General features: G+C 40.8%; 1 protein-coding gene across 10 annotated transcripts in view; it reads right to left on the minus strand.

Moving 5' to 3' along the window:
- abi1a (abl-interactor 1a) overlaps positions 1-20312 on the minus strand; it is a 31976-nt gene extending 11664 nt beyond the window's left edge. For 2 of the 10 annotated variants that reach the window (XM_057824738.1, XM_057824736.1), the window contains exons 1-5: positions 20081-20309; positions 10278-10445; positions 4170-4346; positions 2265-2279; positions 1517-1620 (exon numbers count right to left, since the gene is read on the minus strand). In XM_057824738.1, the coding sequence (XP_057680721.1) occupies positions 1517-1620; positions 2265-2279; positions 4170-4346; positions 10278-10445; positions 20081-20197 (581 nt within the window). In that variant the 5' untranslated portion in view covers positions 20198-20309. Of the gene's footprint in view, positions 1-1516; positions 1621-2264; positions 2280-4169; positions 4347-10277; positions 10446-20080 lie in introns of all 10 variants that reach the window. The other 8 variants (XM_057824744.1, XM_057824735.1, XM_057824740.1 and 5 more) reach the window with 8 other exon arrangements.
- Between the last annotated feature and the right edge of the window lie 410 nt (positions 20313-20722).

Raw genomic sequence — 20722 nt, forward strand, 5'->3', positions numbered from 1 at the left:
ATATTTAAAAAAATATTCTTGCCAAAGAAAGAATGTTCAATTATGACAACTGGCGCTACTGTGCTAAAATTGTGAAGAAAAATGCAACAATATCCTCCAAAACTATCAAGAGTCATACAAAAGCAAATGTTTGCTCATTACTACCAGTGTTGTTAATAACGGTGTAACTAACAGTGTTATTTTTTTCAGTAGTGGGTAATCTAATTAATTTCTTTTCTCATCCTGGCAACGACGTTACCATTACTGAGGATGTATACGTTGGTTGAATGTAGAGCTGAAACGAATACCCGAGCAACTCGAGTTTAAAAACTGATTGGAGTAATTTTATTCACCTCGAGGAATTGTTTAATTTTGCCAGCTCTAAGCATCACGTTTTGCCCGGACTACTTTTAATGCGGGACAACGCGCTCACCTAGTGCGTAGAGGAAGAAGCAAAAAAAAAAAAAAAAAAAAAAAAAACTTACCGCAGCCGACAGCCGCTACAAACTACTACGCGACGTTACTAAAAACTACGCCCGCATGATGCTAGTTTGGTAGCAGGTAGTGTCCGATGCGTCTCATAGATATCGCATGCATTTGAGACTAGATGCGAAATGACAGACTCAGCCGCATCTGGGCAGCGTTAGTAAACAGCCGCCATCTTTAAGCAGTAGACTTCTCATCGCTAATAAATATAGCGTTACTGCCCTAGTTGAATGACGCGAGAAAAGTCAGACACGGACTCACGGAGACGAGACAGCAGAGCGGGAGTGGGGAGGAGGGAAGGGAGTTGTGACACCATTACAAATGTGATGCTAGGTGGCGCCAATAATACCTGACTGTAGCCAATAGCCTACAAACTACGCCCACATAATGCTACGGTAGATATCACATGTATGAAGAACTAGATGCGAAATGACAGACTCGCCGGCGTAAGTAAACAGCCGCCATCTTAAAGCAGTAGACTTCTCGGGAAGGCTCTGTTGTAGAGAACCTTCCAGGTGAACCTAAGTAACTTTTTGTCTAAAATACTCCTAAATCGGCAAAATCTTGACTTGAATCTGTCTTTAAATGACCAAACAGTTTTGAAACGTCCACATGTCGAAAGTAGACAGAAGGGAACTAATGCAATAACGAGAGCAATTTGAACAACTTTAACGGTTGAGTCACAACATGAAATTACTTACAAACATAGCAAAGGCTACCATGTTTTTTTTTTTTTTTTTTTTTGGAATGAAAAAAAAAAAAAAACATGAAAGGTAACACCAGTGACTTTGCCAAGTAACTAATTACTCTTACATTCAGGTAACCGAGTTACTCAATTACTTTTTGGGAGAAGTCATTTGTAACTGTAATTACTTTTTTTTAAAGTAAGATTAACAACACTGATGACAACATATTTCCGTTGACTAAAAACAAATTACCGAGTATGCATACTTTTGCAAACAAATATCATACCTAGATAGAACATTTCAGCGCGGATAGTTTTGACAACAGGAATACATTCCCGGCACAGGAAATCGACGGCGACTCTCACCCGAGCGTGCCGCGCCCCGACATGGGCGGACTGGGTGGTTTCTGCGTGGGCGGGTTGGTCCGCGATAGCGTGCCCGCTCGGATCGACTGATTGTTTCCATGTTGCTGCGGTTAGTCAAGGAGAAAGAGGAAGAAAAGACATGTTTAGAGTGGCCTCTAATGAAAAAAGAGCATCTAAACAAGCATACCATTTATCACCTCCGCCAAGGATGATTTTGAATGAACTTACCTGCTGCTATTGATGTTGACAGACGTCCAATCCATAAATATTTTGGACGTACAGTTAAATACATCAAAACCATGGTCCGTATTTGAGAACATGTGGTATGCCACAGCAGAAAAATGTGTTTTTTGGCCTTGGCGAAGGTACTGTATGCCATTGTGGTTGTTTTCCAAATTTGTACTAAACTACTTGAACTATCAGTGCCATTGACGATGATAGCCATCACAACATGTGGCCTTCAAACACCCTTCAGCTTTGAATTGAAATGAGTTTGTCACTAGACGTCGTGGGAGAGTTGCCAGCGAATAAACATTCTTTCATTCGCCGCCACTCTCCCACTTCCAACGGATTGGACGTCTCGCGCCGTCAATGGCAGCCGACAAGTTAAGGACGACAACACGTAGACGTTGGTGGGTCATCTAGAGGTTGATTAATAGAGGGGAGGGACACAAGGACGAGGTTTGCTGGAGATTTTTTTTCTTTTTGTTAAAAAATACATGACAGCAAAATGGGTCATGTGACTTACCTTGGCTTTCATCCACTTAGGGCGGCGAGGGGGCAGGGGGGGAAAAAATGAGAGACAGAAAGAGGGCATGTCAAAACGGCCCCAACGGGAAGTCAAAGTACAAGACGGACTAGAGTAAATATTGAGCCCGGAGCGACCTTCGCGCTTTGGTAAATGTCACAGAGAGTGGGAAGCCTTTTGTCAACAGGGTTGACACAAAAATGTCATTATTAGCGAAAACAGTATTTATGTTGGTTGTCACGTTGGCCAGGTTGTCCGTAGGCTAGCATCTACTGGTTTACTCCTAACTATAATTTTGCAATAAAAAAAAAAAATCTGACACCAATAATAGATGCGTATACAGTAGAGCTCGACCGATTTGGGTTTTTCAGGACCGACACAGATTATTAGTTGTTAGAAGGGCAGATAACTGATTTTTGGAGCCAAAATTTGAATAATGCAAACAATGAACTTCATTGTAGAGCTGCAGCTATCGATTATTATAGTAGTCGATTAATCGATGAAATAGTTCGATTAATCGAGTAATCGGATAAGGAACATCTTCCACTTCCAACATGATTCAAAACAATTCTTTAAAAAATGTCTAGCATTAATATTACTATATATATATATATATATATATAAAATATATACTACTTTAAATAATATTATAATTGCCAATCAGATTTTTCATAAAGGGCGTCATTTTAAAGCTATTCTTGGTGCAGAATCTGAATTCTGAAGTATGTGGGATTAACTCCAGAAATCGTTATTTATATGACAAACATGATGTGCTTTTATTTATTTTGAAATGTTTACCGGAAGTATGTTCACTAAACCGCTAACCGTAAGCTTTACACTCCGCAAAAAAAGCACTTTTCACCATTGCATGTGGTGTCAGTATTATTTTTTTTTCATTTTTTCGTTTGCAAATGCTGATAAACAGTGATTTTTCATGTTTGAAGTGTCACCTTTAAACAGCAAGTTTGCATTTTGGAGAAGACTGCCAATGTTTTAGAGCAGGCTAAAGTAGCTTGTGTTTTTTCCCCATTGGCATCAATGTAGCAATGCTAACGTTTACAGTGCTTAATATAGATGTGTTTCCTTATATTGTGTGTCTGAACTTTAATTCTTTGGCACGTTGATGACCAATAAAACATCTGTCAAAGGAACTGGAGTCTCATATGCCATCATCACGCACGCACAAATGTATGCACGCACGTGGCGATAAAACAAAAATTAATGCCCTCATTTTTATTTACCGTGCGATAAATGGACTCATTGTATATCGTGACAGGCTTAGCAACTTCAACAAAACATGTCGTTCTGCCAGCTTGTTGTCTCCTGTCATCTTCCAAAATTACAACTGGGTGACGGCGCTTTAGGTGTTCATTCCTGGCCGACCTGCAGCCAAGCTTGGCATTGAAGAGACAGGACACAACAGTGCACCCTCCTTTGTGTCATTGAAATAAGTCAACGTTTTGGCCACCGTGGTGCGCTTTTTTGACTTTGTGCCGCTTTCCCCGCTTGCATAGCGAGCGGCCGACATTCTTAGCTTCCCACGCATATATTTTTAACCCTTCATAAACAGTCGACAGGCTGTTGTGTTCGTCGACGCATTTACGTCATCGATGACGTCGACTAGTCAGGACAGCTCTAATATTTTTCATATCGAACGGTCAGATTCTAAATAGGTCGATACTGACACACGTCAAATTTCCAAATATCGGCGCCGTTAATTGTTCTATCTCTAGTATACAGGCCTAGAATAGCTCTACCCAATTTCACTGTGATCCATCCACGAATAACAGAGGAATAGCTCAAAATGATAGTGTACACACCACCAACAACAATAAACCGAGTGGCGACTTGACAGGCCGTCAGCCTGTAAGAAATAAAAGAGGCAGTAGCCCGTGTGAAACCAACCTTAACTCCGTGTCCGACGTCGTCCAGCACGGCGTAGTCGATGGGCTTCCTGATGTAGCGCACCGGCCGCTCCATATTAGCCGGCGCGATGATCTTGTGGGTTCTCGCCGTGTTCTTGTTGGTGGTCAGGATGCCGATCTCCCGACGGGCCACTTTCTCTTTGTGAATGTCCACCGTCTAAGAATGAACATTTCAGGAATCTCACTCATGTATATTACACAGTAGAAAACTAGGCCTGCAAGCAGGACTGAACAGGTCCTCGCAGTTTGGCGCAACTCTGATGTCACGCAGGTCAGGGTGGTGGCACATCGTCCCCCTCTGATCATGTCATGAGAACTTAAGTAGCTGGAAACTCGCCTCTTTTGGGGGATTAGAAATGCATTCACACAACTAAGAGAAAAAAAAAACCCATTGGAGAAAGTAGTATGAAAAAAGAAGGCGCTACTGAGCTGTACAGCACCACCCTAATCCAAAACAGAAATCAATCTTCTAATTGGGCCGATTTGACCAAGTGTGCCAAATCCCGTGGCTTTACAAGCTACCTAAGTCCATGATAAAATCTGCTTTTTTTTTTTCAATGGCGAACAAAGGGTCATAATGGCAACAGACAGAGACATGTGAACATGGGCTTTAAAATGTAGCATTACAAAAAGACTTGTAACTATATAATGACCAACTTGAAAAGAACTGGAGATGTATAAGTCAAGTGAGTGACTTTTTGTTGCCACTAGATGGCGCTGCAGAGTTGATGCAAATGACCCCTACAGGACCCTCCAGGGTACGACTCTCAACGAGCACGGGACGTTTGGTGCAGATATGTTGTATATCTGCCAAGTTATGACTGTTCAAAATCTGTGGCGAGATAAAATGGCGACGGTTATTTTCACTTTCCTATTGGACCCCTCAGCTCCAACGAAACCTCATTATTTTTCATTAGGCACCTGTACACGTGTCTAAAGGCTCCCCTGCCACAGGTTTGAGGTCAATTCATTTTTTGTTCCCTTGGAGGAGCAGCCTGTCTCGTAAAAAGGTGTTTCCTATTCCCACTAGGGGGCGCCAGGCCTAACGGGTAATATTTAAATGCAGTCGTGTTAAGGCTGGGACACCTCTCATACATACCAGGTATAAAAAAAAAGAATGCCCCTTGTATCAGGGAGTTATTAGTCATTTACTAAACCCCTGGCATGTTGCCAAAAAATGGCCTACTTTGGCACCCGCGCCAGGCCAGGCCTGTGAATGAAAGCTCACCATTTTGATAACTTAAGATCTCATGTCTCATGACCAGTATCACCAATTTTGAGGAGGATCCAACTTACTCTGTAGGTGCCAAAGTCTCAAATGTGCACCCTGTAAATCGCTAAAAATTTCACATTCAATCCAAAATACCTGATTTACTGTTGGGTTTGGAATATGGGTGCAAGAGACTTTTGGGAGCAGTTTTACACATCGTATTAAATCCCCAAATTTAACGCTCTTCATTGAAAAAAACCTAATAGGAGAGGCATTTTTGAAAATTTCAAGGGGGCGCCACTGAGCGATTTAGTTTTTTTTCCGCAACGTTGCAAAATTAGCGAAATTTACGCAAAGCCACATGCATCTGCAAAGTTTTCAAGCATGTTCAGGCCTCCAAATTGGCCATTTTCATTTGCCCTGAAAAAATAATAACAATCCTTTACATTACAATGGGGCTCTCGAACACTTGGTGCTCGGGCCCTAACTAGCTTTCTTGAATATCTTTTCATAAGTTTTATGAAATGTGGGCGGTTTGTTGTTCCATCATGTGAAATTTTCAGTATTTTGCTTGAAAAAAACAATTGTGGCAACATAACAGGATCTCAAAAGTGTGTCGGTCCTCAATGCACTATTTTCCCTCATGATTAATGACTGCGTCGAGTTGTGAAGGAAACAGGTCAACGGGACTCGCGCGCACACACCCGTCGCAGCTAGCGGCCATAAATCACGGCGGGCGACGCGACCCGTCAAAAAGCCGGGAGCGGAATGTGAAAACCTCTCGCAAACCCGACTTGACATCGCCACATTTGAGGATTGGGGTCAGGACTAGCAAAACGCCTCCAGAAAAACTGACCTATATTGACTTCCATTTCTTCTGGCATTCAGACCAAATCCACACGTTCTTACGTAACAATGCGCTTTTATCGCCGGAGCTGGTAAAACCAGATTACGAGGCCAGAATAAGCAAATCCTTCGCTTGAATTGTTCATCAACAGTGTGAAATTTGTATTTTCAACCTGCCGCCATGACTTGGTTCATTCAGAAAGAATTCTGCTGCCTTTTTTTCCTTAAACTCCCGCCATGGAGTCACTTAAAAATATCTGAGGGGATTTTTTCTGGAGTGGATACAGAGTGACAAAAATCGACAGTCTCTATACTGTTGTCACAATATAAAAATTTTGAACTCCATATTTGATACTCAAACAAACATTAGGTATCAAGTTTATCACTAGTAGACATCTAACCCATTTGAAGTGGGAGCTCTGGCAGCAAATGAACAGTTCATATGGACTGGACGTCGTCTATTGATGAACTCGTTTATAAATTGAAGGAATCTGACCTTTTAGCTGGAATCACGCCAGCCGAACCGCCGGACCCGCGTTGGCACACCTCCAGCGACCCCGACAACCTGGCCAAAAGGCCAAACTCTGCACGTTTACTTTAGTCTTAACCCCTTGTACTGACTCCATTTTGAAAGCTGGAAAAAGGCTTCGAAGCACAAGTTGACAATTTATTCTGAGTTGACAGCAATCATACAGCGCAGAGGGACCCAGGCGAGGATTCAGGGTCACCATATCACAAGTCAACAAAAGGTTCTCGAGAAAAAAAATGACAACGCTTAGTTAAACATTCAGTCTTTTGAAGTCTCTCGCGTACAGGTGGGAATCTTTGGGCACCTAACGATTCAATTACAATTCAGAGGCTCCGATTCGATTATAAATCGATTATTCATGCACATCCCCACCCCGCTTTTAATGTTTTGTACATTAGTTCCAAAATTTTTCAAAAATCCTCTCTCTATTTTAGATAAAAAGTTAACTGGGTTCGCTACAACAGAGCCTTCTAGGGAAGTCTACTGCTTTAAGATGGCGGCTGTTTACTAACGCCGGCAAGTCTGTCATTTCACATCTAGTACTCTAATACATGTTCCAACGCTGCAGTCGCCTGTCATTTTGCATCTAGTTCTACCTATATGTGATATCTACTGTAGCCGTGTGTTTGTAGCAACTAGCAACTAGCTGTTGTTTTTTAGCGGGTGTCGGCAGCAGTCAGGTATTATTGTTTTTTTGTTTTTTTTATCTAGCTGCATGAGTTGAACATGATATTTACTCTCGGTCCGTTCCTCATTGCGTTGCGAAAACCGCGCTGACTGTGTTTTAGTCCTGCTTTACCTGGTATAATTCAGTAATCGGAATTTGGATGTTTTATTGAATCGTTCTCAAATCTTCCACGGCTGAATCGCGAATAATCTAAGAATTGGAAATTTTGCACGCCTCTACTCTCGCGGGGCAGGCCATGGGCAGGAAGAACATTGTGTTAAGGGGTGGTCTAGGATTATTGTTTGATTGTGGACTGGACAGGAGGATTTGGGAGTTGCTGTTGTCAGAGCAACGAGGGTTGTGGATTTTGCCACCTCAGCGTCAAAGGGGTTCTTGGAGTCTTATCAGTCGTGATATCAGTTGGATATTGGGCGTTTTCCGGTGTTCCTTGTGTTGGGACATGGCGTCCAGCCATTTGTTCTGAACTGTCCAGGAGAACTGACTGCGAGAGTTGGTGGTGCAGATGTGGGTTTGTCAGCGTCAATCTTGCTCAGTCAGTTGCATGACACACGTTGGGCTTCCGTGATAAGAAGGCATCATGTATCTCTTATGCCCTATATTCTGCTCGTTTTCCTTAAACTATGCTGTAAGTGCTATTTATTTTATATTGGGCGTGTTAGAGTTATACAAACAGTAAATATGAGAACCAATACTATTCCCTGATTGACTATATTAAGTGTGATAGAATAATGCAAACAAACAAAGGTACCATCTCCATTATATATAGCTGTGTGCCCCCCCCCCTCCCTCCACTGCGCCTTGCGGAAGGAGGATCTGACTGAAATGTTTCCTTTTCATTTCTTCCACTGTTGGCAATCTTTAACTGCATTCTTTCCCTGGCATGACTCAGGGGGTTGCCATGGTAACAAAAAAGCCCAGCGACCTTGCCGTTAACTCGTTCACCGCCGTTGGCAGCGAGCTAATCCATTTGAACTGGGACTATTTCGATTCTATTGACGCCAATAAATGTCCCATCCGTTTGGAGTTGGAGGGTTGGCACCAGCCTTCCACTCGTCTACTTGTGGTCAACAAGGGACAGACTTTAAATTTGCAACGTGGCCTCGTGATGGGACGTCCGTCATTGCAAATGGGACCGCACCGAAAGTGGTAACTAAGGTACCGCACACCTTCCAAAAGAGGATTAAATGCTCAAACGCCGAAGGATTAGCGTGCCTAGATAGCGTGTGTCCAGGTTTTTCGCCGGCGGGATTAATTTGCTCGACCTCTGAGGATTTTTTGAACTCTTGAGTTAATTGGAATTCAAATTAGAAGGACAACGAAGAAAAGATTTGTAACTAGGGATGTCCCGATTGCATATTTTTGCAGCAGGGCCGGGAACGAAAAGTGGTATTTGCCACAATGGAAAATGGATTTTGCCATGCGGCATTTTTTTTTGTATGTGGCAAAATGTATTTTGACATATAGCATTTTTGTGGGGTATGCAGCATTTCTGCAGCCCATGCACATCCATGCCATTGACGGCTATGCACGTTTAAATTTTCCATTCATATAAAATAACAGAAAAACGTGTGGCTGTGATTTTTGACTATACATTTACCATTGCAGGCCATTGACATTCAACTGGCACCCAAATAAGGCTATGCCAGTCCAAATTTTTCATTCATATTAAATGACAGAACAACGTGTGGCTGTGATTCTATTTTTTATCTGGGTCTATGGCGTTATATTGCTGCCTCTATTCTGAGCAAGCAAAAATGGATTTTGAGTACACCTCCTGCCCTCGCTCAATTTCTCGACTCGACTGCGCTCGTTTTTTTTCTCTGCGCGCTCAATTCAGCACACGGTACTAATGTGTCATGAAGCTAACCAATCAGAGAGCTAGCAGAGGGCAAACAGCCAACCAGTGTACTTCTGCTAATCATGAGTGCAGACTTTGTTTTTTGCACACGCGCAAAAAAAAAAAAAAACACCTCAAATTTATCTTAAAACCCGTGGGCGTTATTTTGACTAAATCCCTGTGATTTTGTCCAAAGTATGGCTTTTCCTTTGAAGTGTGATAACCAAGTCATTTGGGAATATTTTTTCAGTTTCAACCACTCAAAAATGTTCAATGGCATCAGACCTATCTACACATATATATATATATATATATATATATATATTTTTTTTTTTTTTTTTAATGCCCCCCTATGGACAATAATAGCAGTATTATTCTAAAACCAAAACTACCTATGCTGTATATATAAAAAAAATAAAAGTCTAATTTGAATATTTCCTATGACATAGTTAGAGGCCCAAATTCATAACAACAGAATTACTTTGCAAGCAAATTCATGTTTTGGCCTTTTGCACCCTCTAGTGACTTTTGGGTGTTAAGACTTTCAACACACAAATTACTCTATTTCCATTATTTTTGACTCGCCAAAGAAGCGATTGCATCAGTAATCACAGAAAATGCATTATAACACATCAGTTTTACAGCATATCAAAAATTATGATTTATAATGGGAGTCAATGAGCCAGAACATGGCATTATTACAAGAATTTAGTGCGAATCTCCCTAGCCTGTTTGCAATAAGTTAGAAATTGCAGCATGGTACCATTTTGATCTTTACATGTTTTTACTATCCTGGGGAAATATTGGCTCCCTAGTGAAATTTATCCAATGCTTTTTCTTAGATGAAACACAGACAACAACAACAACAAAAATTGGGTGCCATTGACAACATTAGGCGTGTAATCCATTTGAAGTAGGATACCGCACTCCCACTTCAAACGGATCGGACGTCTAGTCAGAGCGGCGTGTGGGTCTGACCTGCGAGATGTGGTTGATGGAGGACTCCATGCGGCGCAGCTGCGAGGCCTGGATGTCCAGCAGCTGAAGTACATTGTTAGCTAAGGCATTGATCTGGTAGGCTACGCTAGCCAGAGACTGCGTGGTGTAGGCTTTGGTCTCCTCCAACGCTTTCCTCTTGTCCTGAGCCTGCGGACGTGACGAAAAAATCCATTCAAACAAGACCTTATGCACTAGATAACGCTAACATCTTCCAACGCTGAAGAAGAGCAAATTTATTCGTCATTTAAGCATTACTTCAGCGAGGCCGAGAATGTAAAGTGGTATTTATGTGGCTTTTTTTTTTTTTTGCCATGTGACAAAATTTTGACATGGCATTTTTTTGGGTGTGTGACAAAATGGATTTTGGTTTGTGGCATTTTTTTTAAATTTTTGGTATGTGGCATGTTTGGGGCGTATGGCATTTTTGCAGGCCATGCACGTTCATACCATTGACGGCTATGCACGTCCAAATTTTCCCTTTCATATCAAATGGCAGAAAAACCTGTCTGGTTGTGATTTTTGACCATACACTTACCATTACAGCGCATTGATATTCAACTGACACCTAAATAAGGCTATGCCATAGACTAATGGTAAGTGTATAGTTTATAAAAAAAAAATTAAAAAATTAAAAATAAAAAAAAAAAATCACAGCCAAACATGTTTTTCTCTCATTTAAAATGGAAAATTTGGACGTGCATAGCCGTCAATTGCATTGACGTGAATGACCTGCAAAAATGCCATATACCCCAAAAAATGCCACATACAAAAAAAAAAAAAAAGCCACATGTCAAAAAAACATGCCACATGGCAAAATCCATTTTGCCACATGTCAAAAAAAAATGCCACATGGCAAAATCCATTTTGCTACATGTCAAAAAAAGCCACATGGCAAAGAAAAAAAAGCCACATGGCAAATTTCATATTGCCACTTGGCAAAATCCATTTTGCCAAATGGCAAAGAAAAAATGCCACATGGCAAAATCCATTTTGCCACATGGCAAAGAAAAAAAAGCCACATGGCAAATACCACTTTTGGTTCTCGCCATCTCTCCATTATTTTGACTCCGAATTAGCATGCGTGTCAAAATGTCAAAGATCCTGTATAAGCAAATACAATAAATGTCTTACTTGACTCAAACTCATTTGAAGGAGAAATGAGTTCAAAATAGCAACATTTCTGACTTTTATGTCAATAAGCTAATTGTTGCTCTTTATTTATACGAGCACATTTAAGCTAATTTCTTTCAGCAATTATACAATGTTGTTCGAATATTATTTTTGCTTTGGTGCAGTGAAAGTGAGTACAGTGCAGTACTCTGGCCTTTTTGCTTTTTTTAATGTACTTTTTTTTTTTAGGCAAAAAGCAGATTTAGGCTGCGCGAGCAAGCAAACGAGTCTCTTAAATCCCGTTTGTCAGCGCGCGAGCGAGCCGGCGCTGGCCTACATTTCACACTCAGACAATGTTTATTCTCTACCATTGGCAAATGGGTCAACGCCTCCTCAGTCCGACGCTTATCAATGAATGTCATTCCCGTGTTAAGTATTTATTGAGCTTTAAAGTGGTGTCCTACAGGCACGAAATAGAGTTAGGATTCCTGTTTTTTTTTTTGTCGCAAAAACGACTAGAAGAGACTGAGGATTTTCTTATCTGCAGCTGTCAATTGTACCGTCTAATAAAACTGGAGGAAGCGGAGCAAAAGTCAGAGGGAGGACGACTCCGGAAATTTGCATTTCCTGGGTCACGATGATGTTAGAAGGTGGCGGTTTCTTTCGTCATCTCACATCTGTAACCCCACATGAAGTGCGATGACACTTTTGGGCGTGTGCGGATGAAAACAGTGCTTTGCAATCAAACTTTTGGTTTTTTTGCTTCCGACGCACATTTAAAGCCGACCACAAAAGGTGGTTAACAAACACAGTTTCTATCAAGATGACAGCCTTCAACAGGAAACAAGCCATCATCTCAGGCTCGAGAGGCAAAGTTTAGACTTCCTCTCGAGGGGCGCAGCGCGTCCGAGTGCCTCCGCCTAGACGCCCGAGCGAATAGAGGAAACGGACCTCCCGAGTCCGCCGCCTTCCGAGAAGAACGTGTCGGAACGTCTGACGTCTTCCCAAGCGTCGCGAGGGGCCCGTCGACAAGGAAATGTCAGGAATGCTCGGAATCCATCTTAAGTGCCGTCGAAGACAACCGCCGTGAGAAAATAAACAACCCACAAAGAAAAACTAACATTAGTTGTTATATTAAAAAAAAAAAAACTCCCTGCACCATTTTTAACAAATTGAAAGTAATGCATTAAAAAAAAAAAAAACAGAAAAGCACAATTTGTCGTTTAAAAGAAACGACAGGAAAAAGCAAGATTTAAAGTGCATGTGACACCATAAAAAAATCTTAAATAGCATTATTTTGTGAATTAAAATCATATTTTGAGATGATTCGACTATATACAACAATTTGGCAAAGCGCAGATGATGAGAAATGAGTCTTTTAATTTGCCGTTTAGACTCGCCTGTCTTTATAGCGCTCTAGCGTTCCCAGCTGGATAATGACGTCGGGTCATGATTTCAATCTGATTTAGAATTCAGCCCATTAAGGGAGAAGATTCAGAACGAGGAAAATAGGACAGAGAGGACCAAAATGTCATGATTATTTCAATCTCTCCAATATTTTTACAGTATATTCTTTTTATCTAAGTATTTTTCCCCAATTGTGAATTAAATGGTATGGTCATGACAAATAACAGTCTTGTGCTAAATGGAATATGAAATATTCAAAATGCATTTATTCAGTACGGCGGGGCTAAATTACTGCATAATGGTCAAAACTGCAGACTTCTTAAACCTCCCAAACGGTATTTTATGCCACCGGAGTTAGTCCGGCTCTTGTCATTTCTCTGTAGGGACTCTGAGACTAAGAGCTAGGCTAGCCGGAACCAAGCGGCTCTTCCAAGTCTCTTCCTCGCCTTTCGAAAACGAAAAATCAAACCCTGACTTATGTCACACATGGCAACGGGGGTGATTTTCTTCACCGATTGGCCAGCCCCCAGCGGCGAGCATAAAATCCTCAAAAAGTCCAGCTTTGGTCATTCACAGCTGTGTCTTGACACTCAGTGATACATGCTACTACTGGTGCACGATAATTATTGGTCCGATATTAGGAATTATGACGTCATCCCAATAAAACCAATAACATTATTAATAGGACCGATAAAATGTAATATTTTTGGCACGGTGTCGGTGGATTGGGATGTGTGCGTTTGTAAATCAAGTGCTCCCTGTCATGCTTATAGTGTGCCGCACGGCTGGCGAGAAACATCTCAATAAGCCACTTAAAAGATGACAATCGCTTCGATGGTGTTTTAAAAGAGTACGAGGACGCGCGAGCTGCGAATGAAGCTGCCCATCTACCGTATTGGCCCGACTATAAGACTGTGTTTTTTGCATTGAAATAAGACTTTTAAAAAAAAGAGGGGGTCGTTTTATATTCGCGGTCTAGACATTATACACATTCACGACGCTAGATGGCGCCAGATATTATTGATGTTCTGTCATGACAGAGCTCAGCTACTCTCCCCATTCACGACGCTAGATGGTGCCAGATATCATTGAAGTGATGTTCTGTCATGACAGAGCTCAGCTACTTTAAAGTTTAACCAGTTTGCATTATTTTATTGCAACGTTTTCCCTTATTCAGATTTGTTTCAAGACTACAGTTACAGTTAGACTTCACTTTGATGGTTAATGCAGTTATTGCAAGTTTGTCGTTTTATCAGAATAGATTGGTTTATTTACACTTCAAAAACCAGAAGCCATTCATTTACGAATGTGATTGCACTTTAGTTTACGTATTTAAATGTTCAGATATTAAAATTTGAATGAGGCAAAATAACATGTTTTTTCTCTCAAGTATATCGTTATCATCATTTGTTTCAGATGTACTGTAATTATTTTCTGTATAAAAATTAATTTGGTGTTCAAAAAGTCTTTTTTTCAAACTTGAGTCTTGAAAAAGAGGGGGTCGTCTTATAATCAGGGCCGTCTTATATTCGGGCCAATACGGTAATTCCAAAGCCAACTAATTAGCAGGGGTTGTTCCATTTAACGAGGCCTTTGAAAAGTTTCACATAGATAATCACAGAAATGATGGCGCTAGACAACCAACCATTTTCCCTCGTCGAAGACATAGGTTTCAGGCGGCTACTTTGTCATTTGGTTCATCATTCCAAGCCGCCGCCACTTTTCAGAGGAATGTTTACCGGCAAAGTATGATGAGATTGCCACACGCTTCCATACTTTGATCGGCAACCATGCACGGCACGCAAGTTTCACCACGGACATACAGTATGGACGTGTTATGTTAGTCCTGTCAGCATGTCTTGGTAGGATTTCGTACTGTGCAGAGAAGAAAACTCACTGGCATTTATATGGATTATTAAAAGGCAGGCCATTAATCCTTTTGTTCTACCATATTTGTCAAAATGAGGAATGAGTGGTGAACCTTACTATATAATGTTTGCATTTTACAGTGTTATAATTTAGTAAGTTATTGAGAGGTTATTGATAGGCTAACCTGTCTTCCGGGTTAAGAAAGTTGTTTCATGGACCAAGACCACAACAGTGTCCTCTCCTGTAGCACCAAAGATTTTTATCTGATGACAAAGGTTTATGTTTTAGTTCAGTGCTCATTGTTCAGGAATCACATCTTCAATTACACTGACTAATTGTGATTGACTCAATTTATATTTATTTGAAAAAATAAATATTGGCACTTTATTTGAAGTCAAGCCTGTTCTTGTCTTTGTTTTGTTCATTATAATAATGTTCATGTCATTCTGAAAAATCTGGCTACGTCAAAGGCAAATCTATGTTGAATTCACCATTAGTTTTTTTCAAACCTCCAGGTATTCAAAAACTCAGGTGAATATACATTTTAAAAAAATGATATACTTATTATCGGTTATTAATATCGGTGTCGGCTTTGAGGAGCAGGAAGTTATCGATATCGGTATCAAAAAATGGATATCCTGCACCCCTACATGCTACACGAAGTTTTTGGATCGAAAATAGGTAAGTACGCGATAATATCTCATTAAAATCATAGTGTCTTTGTGTGTGTGGGTGTGTATTCATTGTATTTATTCAGATTTAGCACTGGAAAGAGATACACACGAGACATGTTGTTTTTTTGTTGTTTTAAATTAGGGCTGTCAAAATTATCGCGTTAACGGGCGATAATTAATTTTTTAAATTAATCACGTTAAAATATTTGACGCAATTATCGCACATGCCCCGCTCAAACAGATTAAAATGACAGCCCACTGTCATGTCCACTTGTTACTTGTGTTTTTTTTGTCTCCCTCTGCTGGCGCTTTGGTGCGACTGATTTTATGGGCTTAAGCACCATGGGTAATTATTGACATTTACAATGGCGCGCTACTAGTTTATTTTTTAATTGAAAATTTTACAAATTTTATTAAAATGAAAATATTAAGAGGGGTTTTAATATAAAATTTCTATAACTTGTACTAACATTTATCTTTTAAGAGCTAAAAGTCTTTCTATCCATGGATCGCTTTAACAGAATGGTAATGCCATCTTGTTGATTTATTGTTATAATAAACAAATACAGTACTTATGTACAGTATGTTGAATATATATATCCGTTTTGTGTCTTATCTTTCCATTCCAACAATAATTTACAGAAAAATATGGCCTATTTTAGAGATGTTTGAATTGCGATTAATTAGATTAATTTTTAAGCTGTGATTAACTCGATTAAAAATTTTAATCGTTTGATTTTAAATTTAAAATGTTTTTTAAGCACTTCAAACGTAATAATTATGATAAGTTTAAAAAATGTTACTGTCCCACCGAATTGTTTTTAAACAAGAATATAGCAGAAAAATGCTTGGCTTTATTAAATGCTTCATTGAGTGAGTCCACTCAAATCCGATCAAACTGCTGAGTTGCCACAGCAGCTGTCTAACAAGTTAAACGATGATTGATGCATGCGGTGCTTTAAACTTCGCTTCTCTGGCAAGATCAAACAGTCTGTCAATCATTGTTAAGTTTTTGAAACAACTCCAGTGCACTGCCTGACCAACAAAGAGCAGGGAGAGGGAGGGATGGAGAGTGAGACTACGCGATCGGCTCGGGACAGCTCATCTGTATTTTTTTTTCCAATTAAAAAAAAAATCCGATGGACTGAGGGCGCAAAAAAAAGCACCTTCTAAGCAAACTCCTGCCACACGTCTCCCTAAAAAGGTCCGTTTAGCTCGAACGGATGTCAACTTACACAATCCGCTGACAACGACGATGACTCGCGATTGACTAGCTCTATTTATTATCAGATTTCACCAACAATCAATGGCTCGATTGAAGAAGAAAAAGATGAATGCTAAGTTTGTTACGGTTCACCCTTGGCCCGAATGAACCAAAACGCAGCCCCAGTGATGCCAACAAAGTCCCATTGAAGACGTTTAATGAAAAGACCCCCGCTCCCTTTTTCTCCCTTCGTTCAATACGCAAACACAATAAAACAATCTTCCTTGGACATTCTGGAGCAGAGCCCTTGCATTTCTGGAACGCCATCCTTTCACTCATATCCCAGTTGACTTACTAGGCTACTTTTAAAGTTTAATTCTTGTCTTATTTGTCTTTATAAGCTGTTGATATACAACAACAGAAATGGGTAAGGTTTCCAAATGAACCTAAAACATGCTTTTAACCATGGTTGGCAAAAGTATTCACTCTCAGTTTTTTGTTTTTGGACCGAAGTGGGAGTGTTGAAAGCGAATGTGACCCAAAAATGCCACAAAATTCATAGGAAGTGACAAAAACATAAACCTACAGACAGTGACCCATGAGAATGCGAACCGCACAGACACAATTTCTCAAGAAATGGCATTTTTTAGTTTTTTTTTTTTTAAAGTTGTTAAGCTTCTCAGATCAATGGGTGAAGTGTCGGACTAACAGCTCACTTTTCCTAATCCCCAACTGTCTTTCTGTTCCAGATACACACTAAACAGGCCTCAGCTTGAAGCGACTTGTCACCGCACCTTCCTCCTCCTCGTCACACAGATGCCACTCAAATAAACCTCGGATAGCGAGCGTATTTCAGTCTTGGCCGTACGACTTGCGTTTCCTCAGGAAGTTTCCTAATAACGGAGATGGCACCAAAATCTTTTGTCCTGGAAGGCTGTCTATCCTGTTTGTTTGCAATCAAGATTTAATACTGGAACTACTGGGGTTTTTTTGGCTATAAAGAAAGACCAGAAAGGCGTCAAATAACCCCGATACCAAACTGACTTTGTCAAAGAATAGACCACTAAAGCAATTAAGCAGGCAACCTCCCTACACACTCCTGTGTAGTTGCTGCCAAGGTGTTCGGGGGGGTTTCACTCTGGAAAGATGCAATTAGTATCTTGAATATTTGCAAATCCAGGGCTCCCTTTGCTTTCTCAAACACAAAGATCGCCAGTCGCTGTGTTCTTGCAAAGCAATTGGCTCATTCTCATGTGGGCGCAAGGAAGGCGCAGAAGGAAAAACAAACCAATAGATATATATATATATATATATATATTTAAAAAAAAACAAAAAAAAAAAAGGTTAGTTTTTTTCCCCCCACACCATCCCTTATATATAAGCTCCATACATACAAGAAATGGTGCAACTAAATATTCAGAAAGATTGAGACAGCTGTTTTTTCTCAATACTGTAATGTCAGACAGTCCTTCGCAATTTGTCAAATCGTGCACAATTTCATCACATTAGACAACCATACTGAGCAGTTACCAAATACTAAAACAATGATCTGGACATGAAGCTGAAGAGAGAAGTTAACAGTGTAAAAAAAAAAAACAACAACAAAAAACTGAGTAAAGACAGGTGAGTTGTAGTGCTGATATGCACCAAGGTGGTGAAGGGAGCAAAGTCAAATACTACATGTATGTGGATGAGAGGTGGCATTGTAACCTTCCCCCTCATCTCAGAGATGCTGCATATGCTTTGACAAAACATTCCTTTAGACCTCTGAAACCATCAAACCATCCACCTGAATGAATAATTTTGAGTGACTGCTCATTTTTCAATTTTGAATGACTCGTACGATTTGACAAAATGTTAGGAAGACTTTTTTTTTTGCTGAGGATTCCCTCAGAAGGATTGTCCGACACGAAAACACCACAAAGGAACAACTGTCTCAATCACTCTCCGTCTGAAAAATTTAACAACACTGTACCTTGTATAAAAAGGAGCTGCAGTACTGCAGCTTTCGGAATATGTAAAAAGGTTGTCCGCCCGAGTGCCTGCCTGAGTGGTCCATTGTCCAACAAAGCCAAGGCAACCCTGCCCTGCAAACACTCAAGATACCCATTGGAGCAATTCAACCCTGTGGTTTTGCGAGTGTGAATGGGAATGAGTAATGAGGGCCTCAATGCTCACAAAAGATATGCTGATTAGTGTCAGATGACCCTTCCCTTGTTACGAAAGTGATTTCTATCAACTGATCCACCCTTGGTAGTTTTAGTGTTAAGACAGTGATGTTCAACGACTGCCGGTGACTAACACAGAACAAGTTAGGGCCGGGTATTGCCAACAATGTCAAGGCAAACGTTTTTTAAAGAAAGGGAAGCAAAAAATGGAAAGAAACATTTTTAGTTTGTATGGTATAAATGATTTGGATGTCTGGCAGGCAACGGTTTAATTTTGGGGCACTTGATAATTTAAAAGGTATTTTGTGGTATTTAAAGGGTTAATTCCGACTTGTGTGGAAATCTGAAAACTATTCTAAAGAGTTTTAATTTAGTTTGTAATATCCACGTGATCAGAAGTCCATCATCATCATCAATGGCACGGAATTGTTTTTTTTTTCTTCTTTAAGTTTTTCTTTTAAATGTATCCAATATCAAAAATGGTATTGCGTATTTTTAGAGTATCGGTATGGACATTTTTGAATCGTGACCAAAGTAATTGAGGACACATTTCCCACAAAGACGTCAAACTGGACACTTTAGCTCCATGCTTAGCCGCTCTCCGAGGGTTGTAATTGGCCAAAAAGTTGGTGCCTCCGACCTGCCAAGTCCTTTCGCGAGGAGGCCTCAGAAGAAGGCTAAATTACAGGGAATCCTGGGCTGGGGGGAGTACGGGCAGCTGGAACAGACACACCCTCCAAGGCTGATATGGTGCCTCTCCTTCCTCTTTTATTTTCTCCAGTCAACAAAGCTGTCACAAAACAAACGCCGGTGTCGCTCAAAACAACACAAGGTAAAGCAAATTAAGAATACTAAAAGCTCAGATGCGCAGCCAACAACAACACAAAGTCGGACATTGGAGTTAACATGAGGCCCCTGAACGCTGCACCGCAGCAAGCACTGTTTTTGTGGTATAAAAGTTGTGGTTTTAAATGGTTATCGCATCTTTAAAAGCTTCTTGCACCAGCGTGGCGTTTCAATTTGGGATTAATGGTCTTCTCTGAGGTGAAATCAACGTAAATTAAGAGTGGAGACGCGTTCAATGACCGGACGTAAAACAGGCCCCCGGTTTTAAACAGATACGGGATATTATTCTTTTTTTAAAGAGGGAAAAGTAGACACACCCTACGTGTAAACACGTCCAAATGTCGCCACCGCGGTTGAAAAAGAAAGAAGGCGCTCCGTGAGCGGTGTGTTAACATGGCCCCGCCGGCCACTTTCTTTATCCATATTTCCGGTGCCAACAAGCGTTCGAATCCCGAGCTTTTTTCGCTACAAAAGGCGGCACGAGTTAGCTTGGCATTAGCTCACCTGCACATAATTGTTTTCGCAGTAGTCCGCGACTCGGGTCAGGTTCTGGTAACTCTCGACGAGCGCTCTCTTGCCGGCCGGAATCTCCTCGTCGAGCAACATTTGTAGCTCTGCCATCTTTACATCTCTCCGCCGAGCGTCGTTGTCCCTTCTCCGACTTCCCTTCGAGTGAAGCGGCCACCAGCTCAGTCTCGACCCGGGAGCGGCCCCCCTCCCCTCCCTCTGTCGCCTCCCTTTGTGGGCGATTGCCTCATGCGCGAAGATCGTCTATTGCTTGTCTGTGGAACAAACAGGAGTCACAACACGGTTAACAATCGTCGAATTCCAAAATGAGAACAGTACAGTAACTGCCATTTAACCGAGACGTATCGCATTTAGACTCTTAAATCATATCTTATCGAAGTGAAACAGGATGAAAAAAAAAAAAAACACAGGAACTTTTTTCGCTCGTGCGAACAAAGATCCTAACTAGCAGAGTGAGTCATCTTTTCTCTAGCCACCTGGCACACACTGATTCACAGAGAGTATGCTAGGAATTGTAGTCTTTACTAAATAGTCACCGCTGAACCCAACGAATGCGTTTAATTCACGATATTTACATCCATAATCAGTTGTGTGTGTAACAATTTTGTCTCGTCTCTG

The sequence above is a fragment of the Corythoichthys intestinalis genome, chromosome 20 (assembly GCF_030265065.1).
Source record: "Corythoichthys intestinalis isolate RoL2023-P3 chromosome 20, ASM3026506v1, whole genome shotgun sequence".
In the NCBI taxonomy this organism is placed as follows: Eukaryota; Metazoa; Chordata; class Actinopteri; order Syngnathiformes; family Syngnathidae; genus Corythoichthys; species Corythoichthys intestinalis.